The sequence below is a fragment of the Aspergillus clavatus genome, genomic scaffold (genome assembly GCF_000002715.2).
Source record: "Aspergillus clavatus NRRL 1 1099423829800 genomic scaffold, whole genome shotgun sequence".
Taxonomy (NCBI): domain Eukaryota; kingdom Fungi; phylum Ascomycota; class Eurotiomycetes; order Eurotiales; family Aspergillaceae; genus Aspergillus; species Aspergillus clavatus.
The window spans coordinates 1,389,307-1,403,584 of NW_001517099.1; the positions used below are offsets into that span (position 1 = coordinate 1,389,307).

At 48.8% G+C, this 14,278-nt stretch overlaps 5 protein-coding genes across 5 annotated transcripts; 3 read left to right on the forward strand and 2 right to left on the reverse strand.

Moving 5' to 3' along the window:
* Positions 1-1,509: 1,509 nt before the first annotated feature.
* Positions 1,510-3,065, reverse strand: rvb1 (RuvB family ATP-dependent DNA helicase pontin; the record flags this gene model as incomplete). The annotated part of the gene is made up of 4 exons (XM_001271943.1): positions 1,510-1,974; positions 2,027-2,574; positions 2,629-2,848; positions 2,922-3,065. 4 exons carry the CDS (start codon positions 3,063-3,065, stop codon positions 1,510-1,512), a joined length of 1,377 nt encoding a protein of 458 aa, XP_001271944.1.
* Positions 3,066-3,475: 410 nt separating this feature from the next.
* ACLA_049910 (mitochondrial 54S ribosomal protein bL28m) lies at positions 3,476-4,114 on the forward strand (the record flags this gene model as incomplete). Its single annotated transcript, XM_001271944.1, has 1 exon — positions 3,476-4,114. One exon carries the CDS (start codon positions 3,476-3,478, stop codon positions 4,112-4,114), a length of 639 nt encoding a protein of 212 aa, XP_001271945.1.
* A 662-nt stretch (positions 4,115-4,776) lies between these two features.
* On the forward strand, positions 4,777-5,869 carry ACLA_049920 (putative alpha-1,6-mannosyltransferase subunit; the record flags this gene model as incomplete). The annotated part of the gene is made up of 3 exons (XM_001271945.1): positions 4,777-5,068; positions 5,137-5,570; positions 5,639-5,869. 3 exons carry the CDS (start codon positions 4,777-4,779, stop codon positions 5,867-5,869), a joined length of 957 nt encoding a protein of 318 aa, XP_001271946.1.
* Positions 5,870-6,278: 409 nt separating this feature from the next.
* ACLA_049930 (trans-2-enoyl-CoA reductase (NADPH) TSC13) lies at positions 6,279-7,356 on the reverse strand (the record flags this gene model as incomplete). The annotated part of the gene is made up of 3 exons (XM_001271946.1): positions 6,279-6,961; positions 7,023-7,238; positions 7,317-7,356. 3 exons carry the CDS (start codon positions 7,354-7,356, stop codon positions 6,279-6,281), a joined length of 939 nt encoding a protein of 312 aa, XP_001271947.1.
* A 2,169-nt stretch (positions 7,357-9,525) lies between these two features.
* On the forward strand, positions 9,526-13,077 carry ACLA_049940 (peroxidase/cytochrome P450 family protein; the record flags this gene model as incomplete). Its single annotated transcript, XM_001271947.1, has 7 exons — positions 9,526-9,792; positions 9,842-9,939; positions 9,990-10,038; positions 10,090-10,282; positions 10,335-12,513; positions 12,564-12,690; positions 12,748-13,077. The coding sequence occupies 7 exons, from the start codon at positions 9,526-9,528 to the stop codon at positions 13,075-13,077; spliced, it is 3,243 nt and encodes a 1,080-aa protein (XP_001271948.1).
* Positions 13,078-14,278: the final 1,201 nt, after the last annotated feature.

A 14,278-nucleotide genomic window follows, 5' to 3' on the forward strand; every position in this document is an offset into this window, starting at 1 on the left:
TGCGGCTAAAGTATATGAGCGTGGACCTACCGTATAACAGGCGTATGGGCAGGGGGAACGAGGTGTTCGGTGTGGAATCAATCCCCGTCACTACTTCACACGTGAGGGATACTCGAATACCTTCTACACGAACTCTTTGTTGCCACTGCTATCGACTCTCTGGGGTAGTAATGCAAGCAAGATATTGGAATCGATATCTCTCAAGGCCTTTTTTTTGCAGCCTCGCTATTCACGGAGCGCTTTGTGCTCCACAGTGCCAGCTAGAATGGCGGCGCATCGATGAGGGAGCTCATCACTTGATCCAGGTCATGGCCGAGAGTTTCTCATTCGAAAAAGTACACCTTCGAACGAGAGTGCAACGGTTATCTCAGGGGACGGAGAGTCAGTTTGTATTGCTAACACACGATGGGCAAGAAAAACATTTCGACCACGTCATTTTTTGCCATCCCTGGAAATGAGATTCTTGGGCTCTCAGGCGCAAGCCTCACAAGCCATGAAAAAGAGATTCTGCATAAATTAAAAACAGCAAGACATATTGCGGTCCTTCATTCCGATTCATCTGTGAGTTGCGCATCCCCAAAGAAGATTTATGATCATACCGTCACCTCGAGGATACTAACAACTCTGTCTCAGAGCATGTCTAAAAACGATCAGTCATGGGCCGCCAGTAGTTCCCTCGCAACAACTAAGAATGCTTCTCGAGATTGCCCTGAACACTTTACTGGCCACTTTTCGTCGCTCAACTCATGCATTAGCCATGTCGTAGATACCCAGCAGTGTGACCGACTAGGGCTTCGTGACCCGTTGCGAATCACTCTGAATCCATTTACTCCACCGGATCCGCGACTTGTCCAAGGAATATGGGAATTCACCGACCAGGAAATCAGCGCTAGCACGTTACGAGCGCAGAGCCTTCTGCCTTCTATCCAAAACAGGCGCGGTTTGAGCTTCTGTCTTCATTGGACGGGAAGAGGGTTTCTCGAGGACGCGGTCACCTGCGGTCTTACCACTGCGGTTGAACATCTCGGAGCCGAGATGCCATTTGATTTGGAGGTCCATCAAGATCCGTTGGACGCGGATGAACTGCTGCGATTGGACTTGAGCCTGACAGATCATCTCATTCGGACTATACTCAGTCTGATGCGTTTTTACGTCCTCGTCATTGAAATTGTGTTGCTTCTGTTGGGTTCGTTGCGACGATCTGTGCTCAAATCGCGATTCCACCTATGGTTGAAGTTGAGAAAGATGAGAACATGACACGCCTTAGTTTTGTGCTCTACTTTGTGCAAATACCGGCAAGATCCAGTAAGCCAAAAACTCTACAGCTATACAATTTGATATGGTTTGACATACTACGTGAAGATGATGTTTTATCACTGAACAGCTTGTAAAAGTGTCATTTCCATTACGTTACATGAATTTGCAAATCGACTATAGTGTACATCTTCAGGTGACTTTGTGAAAATGCGCTACATGTCGAATTCCTCCGCTTATACCTAGTCCATTAAATTATAAAAGGAACTTGTCACTATCCTGGCTGACAATGGCGGCACTTCTCTTTGCGTCGAGGAAAAGATCCTCGCACTCTGCAACATCCGCCTCTTCAATGCCTCCTGGTCGTCCGTTTACGCGCGCAAGAATGCTGGCGGGAGTGAGCAACTGCAGAGCATACCGCAAGCTAACCTTGCTGCCATGCTCCGCAACCTTGTCGAGAGCTGGGTCTGTGATGTTAAGACCTTCTGTCTTGGCACGCAAGCGAACAATCGTCTTGATCTCGTCGGGGGAGTAAGCATGGGTAGGAACGATGAGGAGACGAGCAAGCAGATCCGGAGGAACTCCATGAGCGGCAGTGACGTCGTCGGTGCCGCGGATCACGGTGTGGCCCCGGTTGGAGGCAAGGATGACGATAGGGGAGATACTAGACTCGAGAGCGCGGTTGAGATAGGTAAAGCATTCGATATCAAGCATATGAACCTAAGGTGTGTCAGCAGGAGTACAGCATAGACGAAAGAATGAATAGAAGTACCTCGTCGATGAAGAGAACTCCAGGAACGAGCTCAGCAACACCCTGATCGATGTATCTGTTGACGACTTTGTTGATCTCCTGGCGCAGCTTGTCCGTGATTTCTGTCTTCTTAGGCTTCATGAGCTGTCCCATCATGCTCATTACATCCTGTCCGCCCTGTGGCCGTGCATTGGCCATGTCCAGATCGTGTAGCGTCACATCTTGCACGATTTCCTTCTTCTTGTGTACTTCTCCCTTCGGTACGGGAACGTATTCCTCTGCTTCAAGGTCAAACTCGGTCGCATATGCGTCAGATCGTCCAACTCTCTTGCAAGCGCCGGTATTCGCCTCGATATAGATGACATCTCCAACAGTGACACGCTCTTTTTGAATGGCTTCGTAGATGCTAGGGTCCAGGCGCAGCTTCTTGGTGCCTTTAGCCGACTTCAGACCGATGATCAAATGGCTGATTGTACGCCCGTAGCCCCCGAGAGGATTTTCAGTTTCCTCGGGCGTAAGCTCTGTGACTTCACCTTCGTACACCTCCTTCGTTTCGCGAACTCGTAAGCCTGTCCCATGTTAGACTTGTGGAGAGACTCTCATATCGAATACGTAAATCATACCAATCGCTCTGCGGAAGTTTTCCATAAGTGCCTCGGTTTTTTTGACCTCAGCAGAGTATATCTCACTACCAACGATCGGGCAGAATGGCACCTTGGTACCCAGCTCTTGTGATACAGCCAGAGCAAGCGCTGTCTTTCCGGTTCCTGGTCCACCTGCAAGCAGAACGGCACGTCCTGCCATTTTCTTCGCCTTGATCAGATCTACCACGACACCGCACGCCTATGCATAATCAAACCCCGTTAGTTCACGATCAGATCGCATCGTCAGAAGGAAATCTTGAGAAGGGGCGCACCTCGCGGGCAGATGCCTGTCCAACAAATCCATCGGCAGTTTGCTCAGCAGTACCATCTGGACGCAACCCAAGGCCCTTGATATGAGTGTGTGCAGCTGTCCTATTCTCGCGCGAATTGCCCTTCACTTCGCTGATCTGAACCATGGCGCAAAAATCGTGGCTTCAATGGAAGCCAAGAAGTAATCTGGATGAGGTTTCGAGAGCAAATATAAGTGTGTTCAAGAATAAAAAGTGAAAGAAAATGCAAAATGCTAGAAAAGAGAAGCTATATGAAAAGAATCAATGCTTCTTAGTCCAGAGTGGTGATGTCTCTGGCCGAAATTCCAACGCGCAGTTGAAAGGAATCGAGCAATGATAGCGATGGGTTGCCAAGGCGGTCAGCCTCCAACAGAACTACCCAAATTCTTTCCGCTTCCTGAGCATGATTGCTATGAGTGGATCGGTATCTTGACTACGATCATTTTTCGTGCAGGCCGTTTGCCGGCATCTTCTCACCTGTTCCTCTCACCTACTCTGCCTTTGCTACTATTGTTTTCATAACTCTTGCTATCGCAATGGCAGGACTCCAAAGTCGCTCCGCCATGACCCTCCCCTGCACCCTCTCCGCGGCTTTTCGCAATCTCTCGTTAGCGATCCCCAAACGCTCGTTTTCTACGACACCGGCCACGCAGAAGATCAAAAAATTACCGGATTATATTCCTCCTTATCCTTATGGACCCAACTACATTTTCAAACAATCGAATACCGGTCTGTACGGTGGTGCCATGATCCAGTTTGGAAACAAGATCTCAAAGGGTCGGAACGAGGGTAAAACTCGGCGGTCCTGGAAGCCAAACGTTAGACGGAAGAAGCTCTGGAGCGAAGCTCTCGGAGAATTTCTCTTTATCAAAGTCACGCGTAAGGCTTTGCGAACAATCTGGAAATCTGGCGGTCTCGACAACTACCTTTTGGATGATCGGCCCGGCCGCATCAAGGAGCTCGGCATGTTCGGCTGGGAGTTGAGATGGAAAGTGATGCAGACACCAAAGATCCAGGAGCAGTTCAGGGAAGAGAGGAAACGTCTAGGTCTTCCCGAACCACCCTCGTTCGAGGAGTGGGTGCAGCAAAAAGAGGCGGAGATCAAAGCCAAGGTGGAGGAGGAGACCAATATTAAAGAGGCTACGAAACCAATATACAACGAGAAATTGTACTAGACGAAAGCAAGATGCGGATGGGAGTTTTCTGATACTGCATAACATCGACAGTCGATTCGTTTTATATTGCGTTGGCCAAGGATTGGGCGTCATGTACTATTATCTTCGATTATTTTCTGGCATCGCATTGTGCACCACTGCACAGAGGCGTCGGGAGACAGCTTGTTTACCAACGATTTTATTTTGTATTATACTGCTACCAATCCAATCATGTTTGGGCCATTCAGGAATCAAAACACCTAGGAGGATAAATGCAATGGAACAATGAAATATATATATCGTGTTGAACAACACAACAATTGCGGAACACCGCATTGGCGCGGCAGTCCTCGGATATCATTCCTATGATTCGTCTCAATGATAAGAGCTGACATCGTATTATTTTAACAATGTCCACATTTTGCTCAATGAAACTCTAGCATATTGATATAGGTCCAGATTGCGACTGGAATGTACCTGATGAAATGTATCGGACCAACGATGATCCGCAACTAATTTCCGGATTCGGCAGATTGGCCACCTCCAGGTACAACCATGCAATCTACAAAGCTCGTCCATCCTTAATGGAGCGCATGCTCCTAGAATGTCCTCGTTGAATGCTATCCTGACATTTTCTTAGTCGCCCGACTAGTCAGTCGCTGGGGACAAATAATCTATCCGCAATGCAGTTCGCTCTGCCTCCTAGGAGGAATCCGCATACTTCTTCATATGCCCGCTCTCCCAGACTCTCATTACAGCGCAGGAAGCAACTCAAGGCCGCTGCCATTCTAGGCCTTGCGCTCGTCACGATCTTTTTTCTCCTCACATATCTGTCCAGCTCCAGCGCAGCGTCTATATCTGTCTCTACTGGGACGTCAAGTGTTGTCATTGTGACGGTTCTAGACCGGGCCCGCTTTAGCGATGATTACGTCCAGAAGATCATTAAGAACAGAGAGGATTATGCGAGCCGACACGGTAAGCGAACCGCGAGATGCGCTACCACACCTCTCCCCGGCAACTGACCTCCACTTGTCCATCTACAGGCTATATCAATTTCTTCGCATCTGTCTCCGACTATGACGCCGCCCTGGACAACGCTCCGCGGAGCTGGGCGATAGTCCCAGCGATTCGCCATGCGATGGCATCTCACCCTCGCGCGGCCTACTTCTTCCACTTGGATCCCCATGCCCTGATCATGAACCCTAGCAAGTCTCTGGAGTCCCATGTTCTCGAGAAGAACCGGCTTCAATCATTAATGCTCAAGGAGACTCCTGTGGTGCCGCCGGATAGCATCATCAAGACCTTCTCGCATCTGAAGCCAGATGACGTCGATCTCATCATGAGCACGGATAGCGAGGATCTCAACCCGGGTAGTTTGTTGCTTCGACAGGGTGAATTTGCGCGGTTCTTCCTTGACCTCTGGTTCGAGCCTTTGTATCGGAAATACAACTTTCAGAAAGCTGAGATGCATGCTTTGGTAAGGACTGCCCTATGTGATGTTTTACATGCTTGCTAGGAAGACCACTGACTTGCCCAATCTTCAAGGACCATATCATTCAATGGCACCCGACCGTTCTTGCAAGGTTGGCACTGGTTCCTCAACGCATTATGAATGCTTACAGCAAAGATTCTTCAACTGCCTCTGTAGACGGCACCTACAAGGATGGAGACTTGATCATTCGATTCTTTGGATGCGATTCCGACCCCAAGCGCAACTGTGAGAAGGAGATGGATCCATACTACAACCTATGGGCTAAGAAATTGAAGAGTGGATAAGCTGCCTCTCTTCCTGGGCGGTACTAAATCACAAGTCTTGCGTAGTTTTTTTCATTTAAGTTGAGATTGGTGTTTTGGGACTGGGAAGGATCTTTTATTCGTGGCGTCTTTTCTTTCGATCGCCAACCTTGTATGATAGCAAGTTGTCTCGTTCATCAATCATGAAACCTGATATACACAATTAAGAAAATTCCTACCGAATCAGGTGGGCATACGGGTGTCTTGCGCCCCTGAAGATGGGAACTTCTGCCTCAGTATTGTTCCTCTTGACGAGCACTTCCAGTGATGCCGATAACATAACAATGAAAGGTCGGCTGAAAATAGAATTTCAAGCTTCTCAAATCCGCTGCCATATCTCTGCAGGGTTGAGTCTATTCATGATAGGGTTGGTCCATCTCCCGAATCGCATCTAGAAGATGCCGGGAAGGAGGACTGACCTCTTGCGCTTATACTTGTCACCGAACTCCTTGCGATACCGACGCTCCTTCTTGGCTGCCCAGCTAGCCATCTGCGCACCGCCAACGGCGATGAACAAGAGCACGCTCCAGCTCAGTCCGCTGACCAGGTAGACACCAAGCCAGGCAATGATCTCGAAGAGGTAATTGGGGCAGGTCACCAAGTTGAAACCGAAGCCGGACGGGATACCTCGCTCGGTGGTACCGGGCCGCCGCAGACCGCGCAGCACCAGGTGCGTGTTCAGGTTGGCCAGTTCACCGAAGACGAAGAGGGCGAGACCGCTGTAGAGGAGCGCCAGATTGGGTTTGCTGGTGGCAGCCGAAGCGTCTGGGCGGAAGACCCAGTACGCGATGTTGAAGCCGGCCAGGACCCAGTAGTGGGCGCTGTTCTTGAAGATGTTGCGGGCGGGCATTGTGGCATTGCTGAATCGGTGGATGAAGATCGTCTCGAGCTCGCGCTTTGCGAAGTGGATGCTCAAAAGGCCACAGACGAGTAACTGCAGGTCGGAAGGTTCGGGAAGGGGTTGGTCAAAGTTATAGTAGATGTATGGGCGCAGAGGGAACAGGAAGAGAGCAGGGATGAGAAGGGGGCCGAGATATTCGATGATGAAGACGGTGCGCCAAGCGATTTGAGGACCTGAACGTGTGTTAGCTCTCATCGTCATTAAGGGAAATGTCTTATCACCCGCTTTACGTACCTAAATCCTTGACATGAACCACACTCTGATTCTTGAGTCCGATATCATCGACACTGGTCGCTTTCGAGTTAGGAACAACTGTGCGGTCGCTCCCCTTGGTAATTCTCAAACGGTGAACGGAGAATCCCGAGGCATTGGCCAGGGCGTCATAGATCTCCTGGGTGGTAGCATTGGGGCCGATTTGAAGTTCTTTCGGGAGCTTCCTGATGGGTTTTCCTGTAGCAGAATCAGTGATCTGTATACTCTTCGATAAGTGTCGAACGTCAAGTGATGCAAATGCTGCGGTGGTCGTACCTCGAGGCTGAACCACCAATGTGATGGTTGTCGACGCCATGATAACTGAGCTTCCTAAGTATCTTTCGCAATTGTCTAGCAATGACGGGTGTATTTTATGATCAATTGAGAGAGGAGCGACAATGGCCACAGAAAGAGAGGAAGCTAAGAAATCACCGACGATTGATGAATGATGATGATGATCCAACAAAAATTCACCCCAACAAACAGACTAGTTGATCCACTGCCCGCATGTTCAAACACCTCGGCACATGGCACATCACGTGATATAAGACCGATATGGTTGGGATTCGTGAATCGTGATGATGGACATCCAGAAGTCCAGCGAAGAGTCTGAGGTAGCAGAGAAGTTCGAATTGGCTGTGGATTGATGCTGGAGCATATGCATTGACTTGGCATCTCAACATCAAAACGAAGTATACCGTTTGGTGAAGGCATATTAACTAGGTACATTGGAAACTTCCCTACCACGGGGATTTTGCTTCGACCAAGCCTTTGACCACCATGATTCCGCTCGTTTCATTGCTCCATATCGATCATCCAGGACTTTTTTTATGTTCGCCGGAGCAAACATATGAGGACTTGGATGCACTTCTCGAGGGATCTAATTGGGAATGAATGATTCCCACTTCGTTCTTTGTATTATATAGAGGACTCTAGTTTACTCTACTTCCGTACAGTAATAATTGATTACCCAGATTTCCAGACCCCAAATCCCAAATGTGCCCAGTCCGCTGCGAGGCTGTGCTCACTAGATAAATAGATAGTGTGCACGACTCGTAATGGTGTACTCCGTAGTATCAGCATATATTGGAGGTGTCAGCGCCGACTGAAAAGTCCACTCATCCACCGTCCACCACTCCATCACAAACTCAGCCAGCCTTGTTGTTAATTCTTAGTTCCAGATCTAGGGGACAGGGGGAGACTAACTAACTCGAGTCTCTCGAAAAATCTAGTTGCATTTTAGCGGTATGAAAGCTCACACCGTCTGTCGGCAGCAGTAGCCATTCCTAGTCGGCTAATATGTAGTGGGCTTGGCAGCCCTTGAGCAACCTATGAGCTGCATCACGACTCACAAGGCGGACTGCTGACAGCACTTGTCAGTTGTCACAGCTTACCTTACCTCCGAGTCTCCGGGTTCTCGCCAATAACCGTTTTATTTTTCCTCGACCAGTCACGTTAGTTGATTATCATCCCATTCCATTTGATTGCGAACTCTCCAGAGTCCAGTGTCACCACCCGAGCTGAAGCCCACCAGGACGCAGATCACCCGGACAGTCTTTCCCAGAACCAAGGGGATGGATGACTGTGGGCTCTGGAGCTTCCAGTTCCGGGCGACCTCCAGCAGCAATCAAGGAATCAAATGAATCACCGTGGGAATGTCCACATTTTCTGGCCAGAGTTTTATGCTCATAGAGTCATAGTTAATCATGGATGATGGATCGTACTTTGCATAAGCCACTAATCAGGTACTAGGGCATCTCCGAAAGGTTATGCAGCTCAATGCGTTCTGATAATCAACCTTTCGGCTATTCCGCTCTCCAAATTGCTGCAGCTGCGCCATTGATCATGGTCTGGACTATTTTCTCAGCCATGGGCAGCGACTCGAGCTGAAAAGCCAATCTTAGCTAGTCTTCTAGCGCTTGCACGAATCAGAATGCCATCCCGCGCACATAGTTCTGTGGGGCGTTGATTTGCCCGCAGAGATGGCTAAGTATGATGATAATTATGGAGATGATGATTGCTGACTCTCTTCACTCTTGGGTCATGAGCGAGGCTCCTTCAGCCGCAATTTCCCCCCCCTTCCCCTCCCCCCATAAAATGGTGCTGGCAGCCGGGCACTGTTTGGTTGTTCAAGGGCTGAAATTATAGTGTGAGATAATCCCATACTTATTCCACTCTTGCCCCCAGAATTCCTGTGTTCACAGACCATATACCTCTTTTGTCCTATACGTTGACTTGGACATACCAGAGTCGTCTCTGTATGTCTCTTCGGTTGTATTGATTTGTATAAGTACTTTGCTGGGGTTTATATAGCACTCATACCAGTGTTCGCTTGGTAAGTACCAGCCATTCTACTTGAACAAACAACATGAAGGCCTTTGGGAACAAACTGCTTGGAACCCAGGCTAAAGAGCCTGACGACCACCGCTGGATTACTCAGTACTGATATGATTGACCAGTTTCATTTTGCATACTACCCGCAGCAATGTCTGGGAAACGAGAGGAGTCCACTAATGGTGGAATTGGCAAGACAATTGCTCAAATTGAGAAGGTCGTTACTGCCTCGCTACGGCCTCTGCCTAGCAAAACAGGAGATGGTACCTATGTTACAGAGGCAGTCAAGACTGGACTTCTCAAAGATCTCAGCCATGTTGATTTGGGCGATCTCAAGACACTCCTAGAGGTCTCCAAAAGTGCTTTGACCGGAGAGGCCGTCGACGATAAGAAGTATATTATGGAGCGGGTTGTCCAGGTCAGTTGGTTGACTGTGTGTCTAATAATCAGTTCTGATTATGTCTCAGCTTGCTGCTGGTTTACCGTCGACATCTCAGATCGGTAAAGACATGACGAATACCTTTCTGACCACCCTGTGGAACGACTTGGAACATCCGCCGATTTCGTATGTGATCCGCTATCACTTGTCTCTTCCCCAATCTGACTGGTATATAGTTACCTCGGCAGGGACGCCATGTATCGCAAAGCGGATGGCTCAGGAAACGTATGTCTTGAGAAAGCGCCCAACTAGTGAAGTCTACTAAACCAGAGACAGAACATCCTCTGGCCCCATATCGGTGCGGCTGGCACTCCATATGCAAGATCTGTCCGGCCCAAGACTATGCAGTCTCCGAATCTACCAGATCCCGAAACACTTTTCGATTGTCTACTGGCTCGGAAAGAGTATAAAGAACATCCGAACAAGATATCTAGCGTGTTGTTCTACATTGCCTCTATCATCATTCATGGTAAGCTTGGGACACATGAATGAAAGATACACATGACTGATTTGTTTGCCAGATATATTCCAGACGGATCGTAAAGACCCGACAGTGAGTTTGACCTCTTCATACTTGGACCTTTCACCTTTGTATGGCAACAACCAGGACGAACAAAACCTTGTGAGAACATTCAAAGATGGCAAGCTCAAGCCTGACTGCTTCTCGACAAAACGTGTTTTGGGCTTCCCACCAGGTGTTGGTGTTCTCTTAATTATGTTCAACCGTTTCCACAACCATGTGGTCGAAAATCTGGCGTTGATCAACGAAGGTGGCCGATTCACGAAGCCCCAAGAGTCTGATGCCCAGGCTTATGCGAAGTATGACAACGATCTTTTCCAGACTGGTCGACTCATCACATGTGGACTCTATGTCAACATCATTCTCAAGGATTATGTCCGAACTATTCTGAATATCAATAGAACGGACAGTATCTGGAGCTTAGACCCACGTGCTGATATGAAGGATGGACTGCTCGGTGAGGCAGCTGCTCAAGCGACCGGCAATCAGGTCTCAGCCGAGTTCAACCTTGTATATCGCTGGCATTCGTGCATTTCCAAGCGTGATCAGAAATGGACAGAAGATATGTACCAAGAGGTGTTCCCTGGCCAGGATCCCAGCAAGCTACCCTTGCAGGACTTTATGCGAGGACTTGGCCGATGGGAGGCAAAGTTGCCAGGAGAGCCTCAAGAACGACCATTTGCTGGCCTACAACGCAAGGCGGACGGCTCGTACGACGACGACGATCTGGTCAAGATCTTCGGGGATAGCGTTGAAGACTGTGCAGGTGCTTTTGGTGTGTTGCACGTTCCGACGGTCTTTAGGAGTATCGAAGCGCTTGGAATTCAACAAGCCCGTTCCTGGAATTTGGCTACCCTGAATGAGTTCAGGAATTATTTCAATTTGGCGCCCTACAAGACATTTGAAGAGATCAACCCAGATCCCTACGTCGCAGATCAGTTGAGGCGACTCTATGACCATCCCGATCGCGTTGAGATTTATCCAGGTATCATTGTTGAGGATACGAAAGAGTCCATGGCCCCGGGCAGTGGTCTTTGCACGAATTTCACCATCTCGAGAGCTATTCTGTCGGATGCAGTTGCTTTGGTTCGTGGTGACCGCTTCCATACCGTTGATTTCACACCGAAGCACCTTACGAATTGGGCATACAATGAGATCCAGCCTCAGGAATCTGTTGATCAAACCCACGTCCTCTACAAGCTCGTTTTCCGAGCGTTCCCAAATCATTTCAAAGGCGATTCAATCTATGCCCATTTCCCTCTTGTCATTCCGTCTGAAAACAAGAAGATTCTGACCAAACTGGGAACTGCCGATAAGTACAGCTGGGACCGACCCAGCTTTACTCATCCGCCTCAGTTCATCAACTCTCATTCTGCCTGTATGTCCATTCTTGCTGACCAAGAGACTTTCAAAGTCTCTTGGGGTAAGAAGATTGAGTTCCTGATGCGCCACAATGATCAACCTCATGGCCGGGATTTCATGCTATCTGGAGACAAGCCACCTAACGCCGAGTCGCGCCAAATGATGGGTAAGGCTTTGTATCGGAATAAGTGGGAGACCGAAGTCAAGGATTTCTATGAGGAAATTACCCTGAAGTTGCTGCACAGGAATTCTTATAAGCTCGCTGGTACCAATCAGGTCGATATCGTTCGTGATGTTGCAAACCTTGCCCAGGTCTATTTTTGCGCTTCCGTTTTCTCGCTGCCTTTGAAGACAGAATCAAATCCTCGCGGTGTTTTCACAGAGTCGGAGCTGTATCAGATCATGGCTGTTGTCTTCACATCGATCTTCTATGATGCAGATGTTTGCAAGTCTTTTGAGCTCAACCAAGGCGCTCGGGCCGTGACACAACAGCTCGGCCAGTTGACAATGGCCAACGTTGAGCTCATCGAGAAGACTGGTTTCATCGCCAACCTGGTGAACAGTTTGCACCGGCACGATGCTCTGACCGAATATGGTGTCCACATGATCCAGCGTTTGCTTGACACCGGTACACCAGCGGCTGAGATTGTCTGGACACACGTTCTACCAACCGCTGGCGGGATGGTCGCCAACCAAGCGCAACTGTTCTCGCAGTGTCTTGATTATTACCTGTCGGATGAGGGATCTATCCACCTACCCGAGATCAATCGGCTGGCTAAGCAGGATACCCCTGAAGCCGATGATTTGCTGTTGCGATAGTAAGGAACACTGTTACTTACATTATGTAATACCTGCTAACAAGCCATAGCTTTATGGAAGGCGCCCGACTACGGTCATCCGTCGCCTTGCCTCGAGTCGTGGCACAGCCAACCGTTGTCGAAGACAATGGTCAAAAGGTCATTTTGAAAGAGGGCCAGCATATTCTTTGCAACTTGGTAAGCCCAGCTCGAGCTGCCAGACAATACAAAAGGCCTACTGACAATTATCTCAAGGTTTCGGCGTCCATGGACCCAGCTAGCTTCCCAGAGCCCGACAAAGTCAAGCTTGACCGGGACATGAACTTATACGCGCACTTTGGTTTCGGACCGCACCAGTGTCTCGGAATTGGTCTCTGCAAGCTCGCATTGACGACAATGCTCAAGGTTGTAGGGCGGCTGGATAACCTTCGCCGCGCGCCTGGAGGCCAAGGCCGCTTGAAGAAGCTTTCTGGTCCTGGTGGTATTGCGATGTACATGACCCCTGACCAAAGTGGTTTCTTCCCCTTCCCAACGACTATGAAAATCCAATGGGATGGTGACTTGCCCCCCTTGAAGACTGAATAGGGTGACACCGAGAGAACGATTCATCTGTTGACTTCAATGCTTGCTGGAAGGGCTTGTGGTTTTTTGATGGAAATTTTGATGCCGTGGAACGTCTCTTTTCGCCTGTATATAAATAAATTGTATCTGTATCCATGTCTTTATAAGCAGGACTGTATTTTGTCAGTACGGTTTCGTGATTGTGTCGGGTCGAAAGAAGCGACCTTCGCAGACTCCAAATCCCGATGAGTATAATCCTCAGAATTTTAGTATCCAGAGATTGTTTCCGGGCAGGATGACATAGTCCATATGTTGCAGATGACAAATTATGCATGAAAATTGTCATTAATATTGGCATCGTAAGTCCTGGTAGCTTGAGATTTTTGGCATCCTTGTAAGATGAGGGGCTTCTGGGGAGGTACTTTCCCAGCCTCATGTCAAGAGAAACTAGGGAAAGGGTACGCCTGAGTGTATTGTCCGAAGGCATATAATGTATTGTTTAGGCTCAGAAAATCACAATTTCAGCCTTAGTGGTTTTACAGATCATTTTTTACATAATTCAAAAGGTCTCTGTGCCCTCATTATTGGCATACCAGGTAGCAGTTAGGTAGGCAAATCAGTTGTTCGGTGGGGAAGAACACCCGCTCCGGGCTGTTCTCTGCTTGGGCTTGCAACAGCCAAAACTAGGTCAAGTAAAAGAGCGCCAGAGCTCCGTCCGTCATCTGGATAATTTCACGAACCATCTCTCGACACCGAACCCATCCTTCTTTCCACCCTTTTCATCACTCATTCTCCATCCCACTGTAACCTCAAAGGGGAATTCTCATATCTCTTTCTACAGTATCGTGCCTGAACAGGTTGTCGGAACCTCAGAGAAACGACCTGCACCTTGTTTCTCCGATCTTCTGCTGCCCATTGGTACTTCAAAAGCTGCAACCTCTTCATCCAGCATCGGTCTCACTTTCCCCTCACTTTCGAGCCTCCCTACTGAAGAATAAGGAATTTTATTATATTCGACCCTCATCATCTTGGCCTGGAGCTTGACTCTCTGCCTCCCGCACTTTGACTTCCAATTTTGGTGAGGAAGGAAGAGGACCTAAAACGTCATAAGGCTTCTTCGCGATAGTCTGCGCGTCCAGGTCTTTACGACCAGCACCCCCCACCCCCCACCCTCGCTAGGAGGAGCAACTTCTGGACTTACAGAACCTCCTCATGGTTTACTGTC